The 21,212-nt window shown below is 40.4% G+C and overlaps 3 protein-coding genes across 3 annotated transcripts in view; 2 read left to right on the top strand and 1 right to left on the bottom strand.

Annotated features, from left to right (window-relative positions):
* The window catches only part of LOC111328390 (protein timeless homolog), a 61,606-nt gene that overhangs the window by 1,839 nt on the left and 38,555 nt on the right, over positions 1-21,212 (top strand). Inside the window, exons 3-10 of the mRNA XM_088742102.1 lie at positions 7,284-7,375; positions 7,560-7,624; positions 8,997-9,114; positions 9,237-9,299; positions 10,192-10,293; positions 10,618-10,658; positions 11,174-11,234; positions 11,572-11,625. Of these exons, the coding sequence (XP_088598228.1) occupies positions 7,284-7,375; positions 7,560-7,624; positions 8,997-9,114; positions 9,237-9,299; positions 10,192-10,293; positions 10,618-10,658; positions 11,174-11,234; positions 11,572-11,625 (596 nt within the window). The remainder of the gene's footprint in view (positions 1-7,283; positions 7,376-7,559; positions 7,625-8,996; positions 9,115-9,236; positions 9,300-10,191; positions 10,294-10,617; positions 10,659-11,173; positions 11,235-11,571; positions 11,626-21,212) is intronic.
* On the top strand, positions 1,219-4,437 carry LOC148718865 (uncharacterized). Its single transcript, XM_088741831.1, has 2 exons — positions 1,219-2,038; positions 2,397-4,437. Exon 2 carries the CDS (start codon positions 2,470-2,472, stop codon positions 3,262-3,264), a length of 795 nt encoding a protein of 264 aa, XP_088597957.1. The 5' UTR covers positions 1,219-2,038; positions 2,397-2,469; the 3' UTR covers positions 3,265-4,437.
* Positions 4,461-5,983, bottom strand: LOC148718866 (uncharacterized). Its single transcript, XM_088741830.1, has 2 exons — positions 5,734-5,983; positions 4,461-5,594 (listed from the first exon to the last, which is right to left on the bottom strand). The coding sequence occupies exons 1-2, from the start codon at positions 5,905-5,907 to the stop codon at positions 4,518-4,520; spliced, it is 1,251 nt and encodes a 416-aa protein (XP_088597956.1). The 5' UTR covers positions 5,908-5,983; the 3' UTR covers positions 4,461-4,517.

The raw sequence follows: 21,212 nt of genomic DNA on the forward strand, positions 1-21,212 counted from the left end.
AGGCGAACGATTCGAAAAAGATGCAATCCCTGATGTGCATACTCATTTTTAACAAACTGAGACATTTTAGTAGACACACTATAGTTCCTGTCACCCACAAAGAACTAAAAAAGAGTTCATGAAAGGGAAGACCCTTAGACTTCTAAGAACAAACTCCTCTCAAACAATATTTGAGGAGAAAATTACAAATGAAGTGCATTTGCTAAAGAGAGGCTACCCAGAGGACCTCATTAGCACAACCCTCTCAGAAGTGAATTTAAAGAACAGGAAATTAACTCTTTAACAAAAACAAAAGACGAACCAACGAATCTTGCCTTTTTGTTACACAATATGTACCAACCATCAGTGCCAAACCTAAAGCAAATTCTCACGAGACACTGGCATTTAATAGAAACACAACCACTACTGCATGCAATATACAAAAATCCGCTTCTCGTATCTTACAAAAGAGGACGGTCGCCCAAAGACATACTTGTTAGGGTCAAACTTTGAAGAGGCTACTCTAAACATGCGCAGGGGAGTTGTGTAGGCCTGTCAACCCCATTTTACACTGTTCATCTCTGACCATTTGACAGTAATGAGTCTGTACAGACCCAGCTGGTCGCCTTTCTTTGCCCTTTTAATGGTGATGACCCCAATTCTAACATCAGGAAGCTCGTATTCCAAAATGTTCTTCAATTCAGAAGCTGTGACTCCAGGATCCTGCCTGGAGATCTTGTCTATTTTCTGCTTTACTGGTGATGTGGCTTTCGATGGACGTCTGCGCTTGTCTTCTTTTTGCTGCCCTTCTTCCTTTTCCTTAGAGCGCTGTAGAATTCTAGAGACTGTACTTTTTGCAACAATGATGGTTTCTGTGCTAAGAATTCTGAAAATTTCAGTATGTGATCTGCCAGCATTTGCCAAACAGAGTATCCGATTGTGAACGTATTCACCATACATGTTTCTACTTCATTAAATTGGGGTATAATTTTATGTTATATTACGTTTGGGATCCTCAACTGCATTCGTTATAACAAGAATTTCACCATATTGAGTTTCTTCAAATCGAATTTCTATTCCATACAATTTACTGTAACTTTTGCCTGGCTGAAGAATATCGTTCGGTATACTGAGAACTCTGAGTTTTAAATCAAGAATTTTGAAAGCTTGGTGTTTTTTATGTTGGAATTTATCGGTTACTAGGGTAACAACCCTAAGGAAGCCTGGAGCCAAGAACGAAAACATGGCAAACGGAGCATGGATAATTTTTTAATCTCTTCCACGATAATAAATAGTGTTTAACTTTGATAGATCTGAAGGCCACGAGCACACCAGATATCAAGAATTTTCATCAACACGGCTTGGCAAGGTATTAATGTTCCCTAGCTGAATCCTGCCTTGAACTTTTTAGTCAGTTCATGCGACAGTCCGTATAACACAAGGGTAAGAGAGGAGGAAAAATTCGTTTATACATCGGCTTACGCTTTATACATACGACTCATTCTCCAACAGGTAAAGATCAGGATACTAACATATTGACTAACGTCACTCATGGATACGACTAATAGACTGCAAAACTCCTCGAATGGATAGAGCTAATGTTCTAACGGATACAACTAACGTTCTAACAGATTCAACTAACGCTCTAACGAATTCAAGTAACGCTCTAATAGAGTCCTAAAGTGCTTACGTCACGTTTCCATAGCACCGGAATTCTGTGGTCTAAACAAACCAATATGGCGTCCCTAGCGTGACACATTGTCGTTGACCTCGAGCACTTCAAGAGCTATAATAGCGCATTTTATCCTCCAATAATAGAAATAAGATAAAGAGAATCAAGATAACCTTTGGCCTTACTATTGAAGAGTATAATAAGCGGACAAAAGCACCTGGTGAGCAATAATTCGAGTCAAAACGCCACGGAGACGAAGTTAGCGATGGGCCAGTGTTTTCATCCAGATTGCAATCACACATCTGAAAGCCACTGCTGCTGATTCTTTACGTTTCCAGACCAGAAAAAACATAAAACACTCTATGATAAGTGGATATCATTTGTAAGGTGAGTATTTTTCGAATAATATATATTTCGATGCTGTACCATCGATTAGAAATAGCTGTTTTTTTTTTTATCTCAAACTGATTCACGATTAGCTGTTTCTCTTTCTTGTCTTATTTGTTTTCTCGCGGCTTTGCCTTTCCTTGTCTTCAGTCTTGATCTAATATTATTTAGTTACTAAAAAACTATATGATAGTTGTGAGTATCAAAGCTTTTACACTAACTAGTATTAAGTAACAAGCTCAGAGAAATACTCGCTTCGCATTCACGTCTTAGACTACAAGGTTAAGCATGTAACCAACTAAACTTTGGGTTTTTTAAGCGCAAGTATAGTAACTGCTTCTGTCTTTTTCTGTTATAGGAGAGGAGATAGAAAGCCCAGCAAACATTCGCGACTTTGCAGTTGTCACTTTAAAGATGGGCGAAAAGAAAATATGCCTACCATCAGTGACAGAAACATGCACAAGCTGTTTGATAGTTTGGACTTGCTGCCAGGTACAGGACCAACACCTCCCAGTACACCTACCCCCAAGAAAAAATGGAAAGTGTCTGCCGAGCCCACAAAATTACCAACTGTAGCATCTGTGCTTGAAGAGATTAAAGAGAACTCTGAACCATGTTCCACTGAATGCTCACAAGAGGAAAAGACAAGTTCCAAAGAAGCTCTGCTGTCAATAGAGCTTGACATGACTTCAACAGAACTTGCTAAACACAAGGAAATGTCAAGTTACTATAGTGCACACTACTCTGCTAAGAGCTTGAGCCCTGAGGTGATACGGATGGAGACAGGTCTACCCACTAAGGATGTTTTTGATATTGTTGTGGGATATGTTTCAAGATTCAAGGGTGAAATAAACTATTATGTTGGATGGAAGGTTGAGGCGATCACAGTTGAGGACCAGATATTTATCACTCTGATGAAACTGAAACAAAATTATACCAATCTACATTTAGCCCAGTTGTTTTCATGCAGTGTTGCAACTGTTGCTAACATAGTACTAACTTTTGTCCATGTTCTGCATTCTCTCCTGTTCAAAGACATCATGACAACCGTGCCATCTAGAGAAAAGAACAAGATGTGTTTGCCATCCTCTTTCACTGAGTACAGCAGTTGCTGCATTTTGATTGATTGTACAGACATTGAAATTGCTGCACCTAAGCTCAAGTCCCAGCAGAATGCTACATATTCCAGCTACAGGGGAATGATTACTCTTTCAAAGTCATTATAGGGGTTGCCCCAAATGGAGTTATAACCTATGTTAGTGATCTTTTTCCTGGCTCAGTCAGTGACAAGGTCATGGTTAAAGAGTCTGGGTTTTGTAAACATTTGAGTGCTGGTGATCTTGTTCTGGCAGACAAAGGTTTTCTCATCAGCGATGTAGTTCCAAGAGGTGTTTCAGTGAACATACCACCATTTCTCAACAATGGAAAGTTTACAGAGAGTGAGGCAAGGGCGACAAAATCAATAGCTCGATGTCGCATCCACGTAGAGCGTGCAAATGCAAGACTTAAGAGTTTTCGCATCCTTGGCTTCATCCCAGCATTTTTGAGGTGCCATGCTGACAAGCTATGCCAACTGTGCTCAGCTCTTGTTAATTTGCAGTATCCATTGATCAAGGATGGCTACGAAGACTTTGAATTTGACTGAATAGAACTTTTTTTCAACTAAATTATAGTACAATGAGTTTTTAATATTATTTTTGTATTACTAGAAGCCCCGCTGTAACAGATCAAATGGTATTGACATAGCTTTGGTCAAAATTATGATGTGGTCAGTTTTACATTTTTCTGATATTCATCACCTTTATGTTCATTAATACAAACTACTATGTGTTCTGTGAAAATAGATTATAATGAAATCCAGTGACATTCTTAAATTGTCATTTCAACTAAATCCAGGTCAGGGGCATGTGACCAGTATGGAATTCTTTTGTCCAGTAGTTCCAAGTGTGAAAGTCGTGCTGGCTTAAAGGTTTTACTTTTGTGTCTGTGAAGCTGGGAGCCTGAGTCCAGGTGTATAAAACTAAAGCCACACTTAAATTAGCTTAAGGGATGGTGAGAGGTAGTCAGAAAAAATAACCTGTGTCTGCATGGATTTTGTTTTGGCTCCCTCCCCTTCCCTTTGCATTGCTATGCAAGCCTACTTAAGCGTGGCATAAGTTTTATGCACCTGGGCCCTGTTGAGTAACCAGGATAAGTGTTACCAGCTACCAGTAGCCATTGGTTGCAAAAAAAAAAATTGTTTAAGCTTGCTTTCATGAAGAATGTAATTTATTATTAAGTTACTATGCTAAATGGAAAAATGTGGGTTCTTTATCTTGTGTCTCTATCTGAGTGTAGAATATGTAATGTTATATTAAGAAATTAATGTATGAAATTTAAAAAAATACCTTTTAACATTAGCTACTGCCTATTTACATTAGCTCCCATTGCCCCCCCCCCCCCCCTACTCTGATTATGTCCAGCATCTGTGCACCACTTTTCAAAGTTCTCCCTTGGTAATCTTTGGGAATAGTTGATGAAAGTAAAAATCACTCAAGATAGTAATATTGTGCTCCCAAGATTCATCTCGTTCAATCTTGATAACTACACTATCCTTTGTGGTCCATACAACAAAGTAGCAGAATTTGCGCTTTGTCAGGAACATCTGGCCTTGACAGTGATGCCAGTAAACATGTGTGGTAGACAGCGTATAATTCCCTTCCTTCTCCTCCAAGTAAAAGTCTTTGTGCCCACAAGCTTCCTTGATTGTTGCATTTCGATGTGTGTAGGGGCACTTACACTCAATCACCGAGTCGTCTCCCACAAGTCCATCAGGGAAAGCACCCAGAACTCCCGACTCATGTAGCCAAAGGCCGGTCTGTACAGGTGTAAAGTTTGTGATGTTGGTGAAGGATTTCAGGGCCTCAGTCTCATTGTCCTGTCCCCATGCAATTGCTTTAACTCCACTCAAGTTGTATTCCCCAAGTAGTCGCTTGATAAGAGACGGTGTAACTCTTTTTGCCTGGAGGACGGAGCCAAAATTACTGGCAGTCAGGCGGCCTCTACGAGCTTGGTGCCATGCAGGGCTGTTTCGCTGGCCAGCTGTGAGGGTGCTCACAACATTTATGGTTCTCTCCTCTACTTTGGCATTCTCAATCAAGTACTCTAATTGTTTTTCCTTCGTAGATGCCATAAGGAAACCTTCTGAGTAAATGATATCTTCAATCGTCTTGATCGGGAGAGGGGTAGCAGGTTGTGGTTCGGGACTCAAGATCCAGCAGGTCCCTGTAAATTTGCCATAGCGCTTTAGTTCGCTGTACAGCCACATCCGATCTTCTCGGCTAGGATCGCGCGCCAAAGGGCTGTAATCCTTCTTCTTCGGTGGCGCTGGAAACATCTGGCTTGCAGACTGTACGCTTTCTGCCTTTCGCTTTCGTTTCCATTGGCATTCCAGGTCCGTCCTGCTAAGGTTATGGATGCCATAAATAAATATGGCTGCTGCGTGACTGCACTTGAACTCGCCGCGAGGACACTCGCATTCTGTGTTTTTTATTTCAAGGTTTTCATCGAGATAAATCTGATAAAAAGATAATTCGAAACAGACACGTAAGTTGCAATATATGTTCCGCAATATAAACGTTAAATTGGAGGTGAAATCGGGGTTGGGAGTCCTTCGAATTGAACATACGTGTTGTGATCCCAAATTGGCAACTTACTGTGACTTTGTAGTCCTTATTTTTCATGCTTGCTTGGACTTCACCTTTGATGACTCCCCTGGAATAAATAAAGCTTTGGACATGGTCGGATTTGAAGTGGTTTTCTCCGCGATCAAGCGATTTCCGCTCTCCAGAAAAGAAAGAAACGAGTGAGCATATCGATAAAGACGCCATGTTTGAAGTATGAGTTTAAACTGTTTAGACCAGAAAAAAATGCTGTCATGGCAACGTGACGTCACACTTTAGGACTCAATGGATTCGACTAATGCTCTAATGAATTCAACTAACGCTCTAATGAATTCTTTTAATGCTCTAACAGTAACAGATTAGATGCTAACGAATTGACTAACGGTTTTCGTTAATTCATCTAACGGATGACTAACGGATAGCTAATGGTCTAGACTGTCTAACGGAATATCATTAGTGTACGTTTTCCCAGAGAAGGTCCCAAGTATGGGGTTAAATGATATCTTACTGATTGTTATATAACGATAATAATATTTTAATATTTATATTGCACAAATTAACATGTGGATATGATCAAATGCACATCACAACACTTTTCGGGGGACTTTGGCCGGACTGCATTGATCAGCAGTTTACAAACAATCGAAGGAAACTTATTTGAAGATGCCCCCTCCCCCCAATTCCCAGTAAACAGGCCAGACCACATCACAGTAATCTCGTGAGTGGGTTCTTTAATGTCCCCTGCCTAACCAAATTAACTAATTAGTAGATGCAGGAGACGGGACCTACGGTTTATTCGTCCTTATCCGAGAAGACTAGAATGTCTATCCATTTCTTGATATTATAGAAAGGTAGTGCATTCTCCTCAGTTATTTTAAGACCTTGAGTGTTGGTCCGGCTGGGGCTCGAACCATCGACCTTGACCTCCCGTACAACAGTCCGGCGCTCTAACTAATTGAGCTAACCGGGAGTGCCTTGTAATAAGCTACTTGCTGACCTTGCTTGCTCTAACCGTGCTAGGGAATATTTGTCCTCACTTGTTTTTGTGTGGATCTTGCTCGGTCTGTACTGCCACAACCTTAGGCCAATATTCCCTAGTACCACACTCACAATTAGTAAGATGATCAAAAGTTGAGATTGCTTGTGATTCACGCTCAAGATGTGGCAGATGTCAATCTCTGCTAGAATTCCAGGCCTGAAATGTACTCATAATAGCAAAAATGTCACCAAGTAAACATTATCATTGACCCTTTGATTGCCAGACCAAATTTTTAAAAATTGATATGAAATGATAATTGTAACCTCAGCACTAAACAACTCTTTAGTTGTTTTTTATCTCTATAGAAAATTCAGTGAAATACCCGAAAGTATGTATGTTAAGGCAGGGTAGTCTCAACTGTCATGGCAGCCTGTTTGTATTTAGAGTGAGACTGATTTTTTGACTAAAAACTGAAAAGAAATCAACAGTATACTATAACCAGATTCTTTTTTAAACTTAAAAGTGCTCCCCAGGTCCTTCGAAAGGACTGCAGCCAAAGCCTAAAAAATATTTCCTTTACTGACTTTTGTTCAACATTTTTTAGAGAGTCTTAAGGACCTGGTAAGGTTTCTACGTCGTGATGACACCACCTGTGAAATAAGACGCCAGCTGGGATATTCAGAAGTATTACAAAATGTACGTGAATATTATATCTTTGTTGCTGGCACAAGAAGAACAATGCCATCCATCTAGCAAATGATTAACACATCACCATGACAAGGAAATGACTTGACACACTATTCAAGGCTGCTTCCTAAAGATAATAAGCAACTCCTTGGTGTCTGGACTTTTATTAATAATAAACATCATATTTTTTCAGGATCTCATTGCCATTCTAAAGAGTTGTTCATCTAAAGAAGGAGAAATATTTGATATGGTTATAAGGTAATTTACTTAACCTAAGATGAATGGGAACTCTGATTATGTAGTATGTACATACTTTCTCAATTCACCAGCAAACGTGCAGGGCTGTGCAACATAATCAAGCACTGCCCTGCATAATCAAGCACTGCCCTGATACAAAGATATTTTTGTAATGCTTTTCAACCAAAGCATGGATTTATTTGTTTATTTATTAACTTCTCCACTACAAAGTATGGCAGGGGAACCACAACAGTGGGTAGCCAATTACTGTGGGCCCTGAGAAAGAAAACGACTAAAAAAAAGAAAATTTAAAATAGATACAATTACAAAAACAGCTAAAAAAAATCTAAAAATCGGTACAAATACATGCAGCATGTAGTGGGCATAACAAGACTTCTACAGTGATAACACTTGAGACGTGCAGTTTTGAACAAACAGGGGTTATTAACATCGTAGGTAGCACTAAGGGTGGAATCATAGTATCCCCTCATAGTAGCCATAAAAGAAAAGATACTGTCCGTATCAGGCTCAAGTTCATCGGCAAGTGTGTTCCAAATTCAGGTAGATCTGATAAGAAGAGATTTCTGAAATGTTGAAGTTCTATATCTACTGACTGTATATTTGATGACATTAGTGTTCGATCTTGTGTTTCTTCTGGTAGATCGAATACGGGGAACAATGTTGCTATCTACTTTAACAAGACTGTGGGTCTTTAAAGAAAAATACCATATCAAGATTTTCGTGCCAATATGTTATGGGAAGCAACTTCAACGATTTCAATCTTTCCATATAAGAAACAGGGCTCAAAAAAGGCAATTTCAGAATATATTTAGTTGCATGCCTTTGTATTCTCTCAATACAAAAGATGAGATTCACGGATTGGGATGTCCAAATTTGCGAGGCATAACCAAACAACGGCCGGACCAATGTTAAGTACATTAAGCGTCTTAAGGTTGTATGTTGTATAGTTCGAGTATTTCTCTTAATGTATCCCAACAATTTATTAGCTCTGCCCATCTGATTTACATGATGGCTCCAAGTCAAATCATCTGACATCGCATTCGGTCGTCGCCTCCAGAGATTGCATTCGGTTGTCACACTCTCCAGAGGGCTCTCCTTGATGATATATGGCGAAACAGCCGGGTGGATCTTTCTCGTAATCATCTGGGACTTGCATTTCTTCTCATTGAAGGAGAGACGGAGGTCTCATTAACAGGACACAAGGTGGTCTAAATCAGTTTGTAGAACAGCAACATCTTCAGCGGAATCAATCTGCTTGAATACTTTCGTATCCTTGGCAAACATAGCAATGCGGCTGTTATCTACTGGGGTAGTAAGGGTCACATGATGAATCATTGAATATCCTACACAAAATGTATTTTTCCATCTTTAGGTTAATGGTAAACTTGACTCAGCCAGCTGTGCTTTGCTTTGAAAATAAGATTCCTGATGACAAAACAGGCCAACATTACTACTTAGATCTTGTTACTCAGCTGCAGGCCTACAAAGAGGTATTTAATTTCTATCTTCAAGTTAAAGACATTCTTGAATGTGGAAGCTTATTCCTCCAATTTATCTTGTAAAGTAGTTTCTTAGTCTGGTAGAATGTATTTATTGCTTGTTGCCCTTACAGGCATTTACAGTGAAAGAGGTGATGTCAGTTATTGGACGAGAGCTGGGAAGACTGCTTCAGATGGTATGAATAAATTTATTGAGAAATATTAGACATTAAAGTGTAGTGGGTTTAATTATTTTTCTTTGTTCTTAAATTTCCAAAAGCAATTTTCATTTTCACCCATTTCAAATAATAATTGTCATGAATACAAGACAAAGAGAAATAAAGAAAAACTTATTGAAATGTTACTCTTATAGTCTTTGTCTTTTACATTAGAAATAGATGGGAAATTTCCCTCAAAACATTTGATTTTAATATTCATCAAACTCATAAATAATTCATAAGGTGATCATCCAACCAAAACAGACCAATTTTGTCATGTGCATGTGGTTTGAAACCCCAGTGAAACACTTGAATGAGTTTCATACAATATCAAACCTATGAGTTTGATTAAGCATCAAACTCTAGTGAACTCATTTCTTAATTATTTTGAATAACAACAACAAACTTGCCAACATCATGTGAAAAATTCATGAATATTTCCATTTTCTTTTATTCCTGAAGCATGCTTGAGAAGCAATTTCAAAAACTTGTGCATTGGGTTTCATCAGGAATTCCAAATGCTCGAAAACAATAAAATTGCTCGGTGTACTGCCTTGTGCTTTCATCAGTTTTTCTTGTGTTTGGAAACCCTGATGAAACCCTTGCACTTGTTTGTGAAATAGTACATCTTGATGTGGTATCAACTGTAATATTAAGAAGCAGGACGAGACAAATATAAATGTCAATAGTTTTAATCAAGATGGTGGATCTATCTCAACGTGCTAGTCACGTGATACGTATACATAATCCACAGGGATACCATACTACATCAACTGCATGTTATTTAGCTGCCCTTCTCTGTAGAGAAAACCAGGTTTTGCACTCTCTTGTTGTTTTTTTTCTCATGAACCTGTGATTAATATTTTTCAAGGAATGGGATGACAGGCTAGAAGAAGACTCTCTGTTGATTGAAAGAATTCTGTTGTTGATACGAAACATTCTCCACATACCAGCAAATAAGCAAGCAGAAAAGGTACGTGTAAATATTTGTCTCTAGCGCATACTAACCATTAGTACTTTTTTTATATGGTTTTTATTATCATAAAATTGAAGTTGCAATGTAGTAATTAGGGTATAAAAAAATCACAGTTGATTCCCCCAAGGATGGAAACTACAATTAGTAGATATTGTCTAAATCAATAGTTTCCAATAGTTTCAGAAATAAAGACTGCATGAAGACATGTTTGAGAACTGATTTGGAATAGAGAGACTATGTAAACTAATTTGATTACTACTATTAGACATATTAATAATAATTATCACATGTTGGTGTGAACTTTTGATTGTCTTAATCTAGAGAACAGATGATGATGCCAGTATACATGATCAAGTTATATGGTGAGTTATGAACCATGTGAAAATATGCTGTTCATCTGCAGGACTGTACTCAATGTTTGATATGAAACTAATTAAAGAAAGGGTACAATTCTTGTTATTTGTCAGACATACTGTTTTTCTGAATACAAATTAAGGTCCATAATAAGTGGTGTCTTCCCGTGCTGTTATTCTACTCACTCCGATGTGTATACTTGTAAAGAAACACTTTCTTGCCTGCACAGCTTAATTGACAATTTCTTTCCCCTTTCTCCCACACTTTAGAACAAACATCTGACGTCTTTCTCACAGCTGTTTCTGTTTTTAGTATAGAAGAGGTATATTAGACAAAAATAAATGAGCAATTCTTAAAAAGGGAATTGACTTTTAAGTGTTCATTCTTTTTACTGTAACTGCATGTACTTTCAGGAAGAGTAAATTGAGTGAACCAAATTCTGTCTCATGCAAGGAACTGTACCTTTAAAAAGCTAGTCACAATGCTGCAGTTATGATTTTCTTTTTGCTTTACTCATACTCAGGAATCTTCACACCAATGGAATTGATGATCTTCTACTCTTCGTGGCATGTTCTCCAGATGAGGTAGATTGTGTTTGCATGACTATATTTTTTATTTATACAGAACAACTACATAATTGAGATTGACCATATTGAGCTTGAATGATTTCAGTGGGGAGTGGGTTTGAATAAAAAGAAAACCAGTGGCCTCGCCTCTTGTGAAGTGTTGTAACATAATGTACTCCACTGCCTTAAAAGATGATATACAAAGCATACTTACTGTAGATAAATGGTTGTTGAAAATGGGGTGGTGATTTCTTTATTCAGTGTCAGTATCCACACTGTTGTGGTGATGCATTCCATAGTGAGCTATTAATTGCAGTGTTGCGATTCTTTACCATTACTCATCATTTCCTTACAGAGGCGATGGAGTATGCATATATTGGAAATTGTTTCATTGATGCTCAGAGAACAGGTCAGTTTAGTTTTCAAATTTTGCTGAATGATTGAGAATGAGAGAGCCTTGGCTGTCTGAGATGAGGCTATGAGGCTGTGACTAAAAGTGGGATGGGGACGTGGCACTCGGAGATGTGGGATTCGGGGATGTGGGACACTGGGACGTGGGACGCGAGGAAGTTGGGACTCGGTGACGTGTGGGTACTCAAGGACGTGATAAACAAACAACAGATGATTTTTGCGCTGAATCTATTAATCTGTAAAGTATACTTTTTGGTGGCTTTGAGAAAGGTATTATACTACTGAAACAGGTGGACTGTTTTTCCGGAGACGTGCGTAATGTTAGCGACAAAAGTGATCGTTTTTGGTCACATGACTAAAAAACTATGTTAACACAAAAGGCAAATGCACACGATAACATTCCTTCGCATTTCTTTGCCCACGCTGTTGTTGTCTGTTGTAGTCTGTTGTAGTTTGTCCGCTGTTTTAACATGTAGGAAGCGATTGAGAGTGTAGAAGTGTGTTTATTTTAATCACCAAATAAGGTAATGCCCAAATACGGCAAGTAGCACATGGCGTGTCACACAACATCGTAACATCTCCCTTTCTTTGTCAAACAAAGCTGAACATGGCCACAAACTAAATTTCACAAAATAAATAATATAAATGCAAAACGAACTTAACCCGACACAACGAGGAAACGAAGTAAAAAAAAATTCAAAAGGTTCACTGAAACTAATGTCTCTGTACAGTCCTAAGCCTAAGTTGCACTTTAAGATCCAAAGACCTAAGTTGAGTAGTCACTTAGCCTAGTGGGAGGTTTTATTATTCTGGTCCTTGTTCTCTTGACTGCTGGTGATATTGGCTTGGGTCCAGGGACCATCGCTGGCGGTGAGCTGTGCTTTGAAGGCTGACTTGTGCTGAGATCAACTATCTTAGATGAGGGAGTCGGCGCAGCTGGTTTCTCAGCTGGTTTTAGGAAAGCACGGTTTCGACGGACCAGGTGGTTGTTAGCCTCCGTCTTCACTACATAGGACCTGTCGGAGAGTTTCTCAACACAGGTGCCTCTCTTCCATACGTCGTTCTTCTGTAGAGGGGCCACCCTGACGTCCTGTCCTATTTCAATTTCGGGTAAGGGACGGGCGGAACGATCATGATAGAACTTGGCTCTCTGTCTTTTTAGCCGGAGTAGTTGATCCACATTTCCTGGTACTTTCGGGTACAGGAGGTTAGTGGCAGTTGGAAGTAGAGTTCTTGTGCGTCGGGACATAAGTCTCTGTACTGGACTTGAACCTATTGACTCTGTAGGGGTATTTCTTTGATCAAGCAGTGCTAGCCAGGGGTCTTTGTGGTCCTTAAGGGCTTTTTTTAGTAAAGACTTGGTCACTTTCACGGCTGCTTCTACCTTACCATTCGACTTGTGATGGTGTGGCGAAGAGGAAACATGGACAACTTCCCAACTGTGTGCGAACTGCCTGAATTCCTGACTTGTAAATTGGGAACCGTTGTCAGTGATCAAAGTGTCTGGTATCCCATGTCTGCTAAACTGCTCTTTTAGAAACTCAACTACAGCACTTGATGTGTTCTCTTGCAACATCTTCACTTCGATAAAATCTGAATAGAAGTCTACGAGGACTATGTAATCTTTTCCATTAAGCTTGAACTGATCCGCCGCAACTCTACTCCAAGGGCGGTCCGGAATCTGATGACTTTGCATTGGTTCTTTTGGATTTTGGGATTGCCATTCACTGCAGATGGAACACTGTGAGACTTGGTCACGTACATCTCCAGTCATGTTTGGCCAAAACACGGAGTCTCTTGCTTTGCGAAGGCAGGCTTCTATGCCCAAGTGACTTGAATGTATCTTGGACATAACTTCAGGCCGCAAGACACGTGGAATTATTACTCTTGAACCCTTGAAGAGAACTCCATTGTGTATTGACAGCTCATCACGATAGTTCCAATATTCTCTGATGTTAACAGGTGCTTGATCTTTCTGAGCTGGCCAGCCACTGAGAATGGTGGTCTTTAGAACTTGCAAAGACTCATCCTGTCCAGTGCAGCGCTGTAGCTGTTCCAGTCGTTCAGGGGATATCTTCAAGGCTTGCATCGGGTTACTTTTCTCCAAATCCACTGAAAACACTTGAAAGGTATCTTCGGGCACTGTGTTTTCATGTTGTGCTGCTCTTGACAAGTGATCTGCTAGTAACATCTGACACCCAGGTTTGTAGCTGACTGCCAGATTGTATTTCTGTAGTCGTAACAACATTCTCTGTAGACGGCACGGTGCTGCGAGCAGAGACTTCTTGAAGATGGACTCAAGGGGTTTATGATCCGTTTCTATGTAAATCTTCTCTCTGCGAGCCAGATACTGATTGAACCTCTCACATCCAAACACTATTGCAAGGCACTCTTTTTCGATGGTGGCATATCTTTGTTCTGTCTTAGAGAGAGTTCTGGATGCAAACGCTACGGGCTGTCCATTTTGTAGGAGAACTGCTCCTAAGCCTTTGTCACTGGCATCTGTCTGAATAGTTGCCTCTTCTTCTTCATTGTAAAATTTCAGGACTGGGTGCTGGATGACTAGCTGCTGTATGGTGGTGAAAGCTTTATCATGTTGTCTGGCCCATGTAAACTTGGCTGGACTGATGGTAAGTTCTCTCAAAGGTGCAGACACATCCGAGAGTTTGGGTAAGAATTTAGACAAATAATTGACAAAACCAAGTAGGGTCTGAACTTCACTCGTGGATGTTGGCTTTGGCATGTTCTTTATGGCTGTGACCTTGTCTGGATCCGGTTTTAGTCCCTCTTTCGAGATTAAATGACCCATAAATTTGACCTCGGCTTTTCTCAGCTTGACTTTGGACTTGTTAAGTTTTAGGCTTATTCATCTTGCTCGCTCCATTAGGCGTGCGACATTTCGATCATGATCAATTTGAGCTTCTGCATCTGTTGCTCCGTATCCTACCACCAGGATATCATCTCTGATCACTTTGACTCCATGAAGATCAGCTAGACATTCTTGAAGTTTGCTTTCAAATATTTCAGGAGCAGGACTTATCCCAAAGGGCATTCTGAGGAAACGGTATCTTCCAAGAGGCGTCCAAAAAGTTGTTAATTTACTGCTTTCCTCATCTAAGCTCACTTGGTAAAAACCATCTTTTGCGTCAAAGGAGCTAAAGACTCTAGCTTTACTTAGATCAGGCAAAAGTTCCTCTAAGGTTGGCATTTGGAACTTTGGACGCTGTATAGCCTTGTTTAAATCTTTGGGATCTAGACAGATTCGGATCTTATTCGGTTTAGCTACTACCACCATGCTACTTATCCACTCTGATGGTTCCTCAGCTTTCTTAATGATCCCTTTTTCCTGAAGCTCGGCAATCTTCTTCTTCACATCTTTTCGAAGGGCTACCGGAACACGACGAGGAGAATGCTGTACCGGTGTAACATTCTTGTCAACCACTATTTTTGCATTTCCAATGTGTCCCAGGCCAGTGAATACGTCCTGATACTTGCTAAACAGGCCTTCTTCTGACAGCGGCTTCTCTGCACTGTTAACTTGGTGCACTGTCTGGGTGAGGGAAGAATTGAGCTTGATGAGTTGCAACTTCTCACAGGTTTCGGCTGACAGCAGAGGTCTACACTTGCCTTGAACCACTTGAAACTTGAGTGTCTGCCTGGTACTATGGTGTTTCACATACAAGTCACATTCCCCGATGGGCTTCAGTGTTGACCCCCCAAATAGTCTGAGCTTGACCGTTGACTTTTCAACTGGAGGATCTCCTAGCTGGGTTATGGCTGACAGGTCATCTAGGCAGAGTACATTGCATGTGGCTCCAGTGTCCAGTTGACATGTGATTGATGTGGTGAAGTCATCTTTTGGAGATTTGAAGAACTGTATTTCTGTAAACCATTGTCTGGCCTTCGTATCAACTAGCGATATAGTTTCCAAGGTTAGGCACATTTCGTCGTCACTTGACGTCTCAATATCTTCAAACTGATTTACTTTCTTCCTTGCGAGACACACTGACGCGAAGTGGCCTTTTTTGTTACAGTTGCTGCATGTTTTTCCGGACGCCGGACACTCCGTTCTCTTTACATGACGTTCTGGGCGACCACAATATTTGCATTTGTAACCAGGGCGTTCTTCTACGCCCGAATTCTTCGGTTTAACATTGGATTTCTGCTGTTTCTCTGGAGCTTTCTTGAAGTGGCGTCTTCTTGGAACCTTCTTTCTTTCAACAAGCTTCTTAACCTCCTCGGCTTTGTCCTCTGTGTTCTGAATTCTCTTCATTTGCTGCGCGGCTACTTCGCTCGTAGTGCACATTTGAATGGCTTTTTTAAGATCCAGATTCTTTTCTCTCAATAATCGTACTTTGTCACCGTTATTCTTCAATCCTATGACTAGCCTGTCCCTGATAAGATCGTCAGTCAGCTCTCCGTATTCGCAGGATGCGGCTAACTTTCGCAGTCTTGTTACATAACTTTGAGTTGACTCGTCATTGCCTTGCATGCATGTGTTGAAAACGTACCTTTCGTAAACTACATTTCTTGTGGGCTTGAAATACTGATCTAGCGCTTCTAGACATCTATCGATATTCTGTTTGTCGTCTTCTGATAGGTTCAGGTTTAGGAAAATTTGGAGGCATTCTCGGCCCATTGCAGATCTCAAGGTCGCTAGGCGAATGGTATTTTCACGGTGAATGAGGCCCGTGGCGATTTCGTAATCGCTCCATTGATGTTTGAAAAACTCCCAGTTTCCAGCGACGTCTCCACGGCAATGCATTGCGTTTGGCAGCGGAAAATTGTGCGGTATTGCTTGTGGTATATATGCCGGCGCTAAAGGTTGAATACTGCTTGCGCTGGGTGTCTCCTCGTGGGCACTTTCTGTCGACATCTTCTTTCGCTTGCAAGGAGCGAACTGATTCAGAATTGTGATCAGGCGAAGGGAACAGAATTTGCGGGTAGCTTCCACTGGTTTTTTACTCAGACGCGAGCGAAATTTAGGCAAGTAAAGCGGAGTTTACTCCTGACACCATGTTTTAACATGTAGGAAGCGATTGAGAGTGTAGAAGTGTGTTTATTTTAATCACCAAATAAGGTAATGCCCAAATACGGCAAGTAGCACATGGCGTGTCACACAACATCGTAACACCGCTTTCGTTGAATAATACATCATTTTTCATTTAAGCATGCCTTTTCACCATCGCATTGGCTGATGGTGAAGAGGCATGCTTAATGAACTCGTACTTTGCAACAATTGGCAAAAAGCTAGCTGAAAAATTTCAATTCACCTTGAAGTCCAACCTTCTGTACAAACTGAACACTGAACAAAACGACAGACCCCCCCTCCGCTTGAGGGATTCACAATTTCTCAACACTCTATTCAAACCAAAGTTAATGCACTCAAAATCAATAAGTCCACAGGACCTGACAATATTTCATCGAAGTTGTTGAGAATCGCTGGCAATGCTATTGTACCAGCACTAACAAGTCTCTACCAGTACAGCTATGAAAGGAAGTCTGTATTCTCAGAGTGAAAGATCGCAAGGTTCACACCAATATACAAAAAAGATGATGAAACTGAAAGGGGAAATTACCGCCCAGTCTCCCTACTCAGCATTCCAAGCAAAATCATGGAGTCGGTAGTAAATGACACCCTTGTGAAACACGTCTTTCGAGATAACAATTTGGTCTCAAACAGGCAGTGGGCCTACCGACCCGGGCATTCAACGGAATACCTGATGATCCATCTCACAGAATCTTGGAGATCAGCTCTTGACTCTGGAAAATTTGTAGCAGTAGCATTCATTGACTTCAGGAAAGCTTTTGATAGTGTCTCACATGCTGCATTAATTATGAAGCTAGAAAGACATTTGGGAATTAAGAGGCTGTCCGCGTAAGAACCACCCACTCGAATTTTGGCCGATCACAGAATTCCCTCAAATTTTTACTGAGATATTTGATCTATTCTATCAGCAAAAATGTATTTATTTGGTTCATAATGCTATTTTATCAAGGTTTTGGCAACGAGATTTGAGGACGGTCAAAAACAAAGAAAATTGTTTATTTCAGCTTAATTTTTAGCTTTTTGCTGGAGGCTCTAAGAACTTATGCATTTGTTCAAAGGCTTAAATCGGACATGTGATATTATTTTACATCTTCTCTGTTGATTAATAGCAAAATATGTCAATTTTGACCAAACAATTAAGAATGAAGCTATTTTGAAAATACCATGCAAACAGCACTTTTCAAATTTTAGCGAGTGTGCTGTTGTTCCAAGACACTTTTCTCAAAAGTATAACGGAATCTGGAGTCCTCACTACTACCTGTGTTTAGTATTAGGGCTGGTGTACCGAAAACAACAAAAACATTTTTGGCAACTAGTCTTTTCGAGCTACAGGAGCTCAATGAACTTTACTAATTTTCAACGATCAAAGTACCTATGACTTAATTTATGCATATTTGTGGTTACTCCATTTCTTGCTCAAAATCAATATTTGGGGCAGTGTGTATTTTCAAAACCGGTACGGCTGTTTTGCTAAGGTGGGGATGTACATAAGTTCAACCAAACTCTCCCCAAATTTAGTAGTTAGGAAGGTACAAATGAACATATTCTGTTTGACATTCTCTTTAACTGTCTTATGTATGCTAAAACATGTTGACAAAACTCCATTGAGCTAGTCTTGACCGCTGTCTTATGATGTAAAAAACTAAAATTGCTGTCATTTACGGACTACCAAACGCTCATTCAAAATGTCCTAACGAAGAGAACTTCATGTCTTACCAGAGCTTGAGAACATCTCCACGAGAATAGGGCGATTCATACAGTCTTGTGTCACACTCCGTTTAAATTGAGAATTGATGTCACGGATCCATTCAGTTTTGACTACATTGCAGGCAGTTATTTTAAAGTTGTCGAAAGAAATTGTTAGTGTTAGGATTGATACTTCTTTTATTTCAGTTTACACTAAAATATACCTTATCATGTAACAGAAAATGTAGTTTTATGGAAAACATATCAGCAATGCCGATTTCAGGCAGAAAGCTCATCGGAATGTACAAGTATCATTCATTTTTATTGTCGTCTTTTGATTTTGAATATCATCTCCAAGCTCTATCTTTTTTTATTATTTCCTTTTTGTTTTGTTTTGTTTTTTGTGTGTGTATGTTTTCCCCTGGTGCTTCAATAATTAGGCTAGTTTGAAATAATTGAATTTGCAAATGTTTTGCGCAAGATGTTTAAATTATTTACTTTGCGACAGGGATAAGTTTTTTATTGAGAAGATTTGCACTGTTTGCCTTTTAAGAATGGCCGAACTGTGTTCGTTTTCAAGCGTTACTGGTAGAAAATGTGGAAGTAGTAAGGGGTGTATAGATTTTGTAGCTTTCTATACTGGAACACTGATATCAGTGCGCATTTACACCCCAAATCAGTGAAATTTGTCTAAGGAGCAATGAAGCAGGATGTTACCACAACAACTTCATCTTGTCGGCTGTTAAGGATGCAGGGAAACGAATTGGTATGACTTTTCCGAACCCCAGTGTGGAAAAGATGTCTGTGATCAGATCCTTTGCCCAAAGAGGTCATCAATCTGATGATACTCTAACGAGGGACATGATGCAGTTTCTGCAAAAAATAATGCGTGCGGCATTGACTCTCAAAACGTCCTGTTAGAGGTACAACTGCCTGTGTTTGCTCAATAAACGAAACCAAAAAAACACTTGAAGTACAAAAGATAGACGGTTTTAGTAAATACCACAATTTCAAGTTTGAGAGGGAATGATTGCGAAAATGGAGAGCTTATGGCATCGGGCAGGAAAGCTTGATTCCTTACCAAGATTTAGTCGTCAGGCCTCAAGGTCCAGCAGGCCTCGTATTAAATGAAAACTGAATTACCTCCGCTCAAGGGGGCGCGGCTCCTTAAGAGGACAAAAAATAGTGATGGTGAATGAGCGAATGGTCATGATGAACTGAGAAACTGAGGTGATAAATTAAGGTGAGACCTACCGAAACTAAAATGCAACACACGAGCTGTGAACTGAACGGGCCTGGGAAATAAAACTGACCGAGTGGGTCCCAGGGCCCACTGACAAAAAGGGCAGCAAAACCCGTAACAATAGCATTATGAACCAAATAAATACAATTTTTGGCGATAGAACAGATCAAATATCTCACAGTAAAAATTTGAGGGAATTCTGTGATCAGCCAAAATTTGAGTGGTCGGTTCTTACGCGGACAGCCTCTTAAGGGACCCTCGATTGGTTGAAGAGTTATTTGACAAGACGAAAACAGTTTACAGAGTTAAATGGAGGGATATGGTGTTCAAGAAATTCAGCAGACTAGAAATTCACCTTGATGTAGGTGAGCACTACCAAATTCTCTGAAATTCTAATACAATGTATGACAAACTCAGAAGAGACTGGGCAGAGAAATTCCTCAATGTTTATGATGAGGAAATCGACAGCGCACTAGTCACTGAGAATCTAGTGGCAAGCTGTAGTATACTAGGACAGCGGTTGTTTATGTAAAAGTATACATCCGGGAAAGTGTGAGCGCGGGAAGATTATTAAAGAAACGTGTACTGTGTGTACTGTTGTTGTTCGCCTTCGTGGCTGCCTTTTGTGGCATACTTCTTCCCATGGTTGGTTGGGTAACGGTGTTGACTTCAATGGTGGGGGTGGAACGTTCTTTGTGACCATCTGGCACCCGTAACACTCTGCACATCTTTTCTCGGCATCACGATCCATAGCAGGCCACCAGACTTTTGTTCTAAGTCTCTCCTTTGTCTTTGTGACTCCTTGGTGCCCCTCGTGTGCCAAACTAACGACTCTCTTGCGAAGTGCTTGGGGTATAACAATTCTTGTCCCCCGGAGAATTACATGGCCAATAAAAGTCAACTCATTGCGCACTGGCAAATACTGCTTTGGGGCATTGTCCCATTTCCCTTCGATGAGACAATTCCTGAGTGCTTGCAACTCAGAGTCTTGTGCTGAGACTTGTTCAATCTCTTTGATTCTCAATGCAGCAGGGACAGCATGTAGAGCTATTGCGCGTACATATCCATCATCTTCCGCGGAATTGTCTGAAGCAGGTATCTTCGTCAGTCGGGAAAGGGCATCTGCGATGTTTTTTCTTGAAGGCACATAGCAAACTTGATAGTTGTACGGTTGTAAACGCAGAACCCAGCGCTCTATTCTGGCTGAAGGTTTAGACTTCCTTGAATAGATGACTTTAAGTGCTTCATGGTCTGTCACCAGATCAAACTGTGGAAGCCCGTACAAGTAGAGGTGGAAGCGTTCACAAGCCCAGACTAAGGCTAGTGCTTCCTTTTCTGTCTGACTATAACGACGCTCCACTTGACTCAAACTGCGACTAGCATAACAGATGGCACGGCTTTCCCCATTCTTTTCTTGCACCAGCACGGCGCCAAGTCCAACAGGACTTGCATCAGCAATAACACGGGTGGGTGTGTCCTTATCGAAGTAAGCTAGGACTGGTGCACTTGCAACTTGACTCTTCAATCTCTGAAACGATTGCTCCTGCTCCTTACCCCAAACGAACGGTTCCCCTTTTCTTGCAAGTTTTCTGAGGGGATCAGCAGT

This window comes from Stylophora pistillata, chromosome 12 (assembly GCF_964205215.1).
Source record: "Stylophora pistillata chromosome 12, jaStyPist1.2, whole genome shotgun sequence".
In the NCBI taxonomy this organism is placed as follows: Eukaryota; Metazoa; Cnidaria; class Anthozoa; order Scleractinia; family Pocilloporidae; genus Stylophora; species Stylophora pistillata.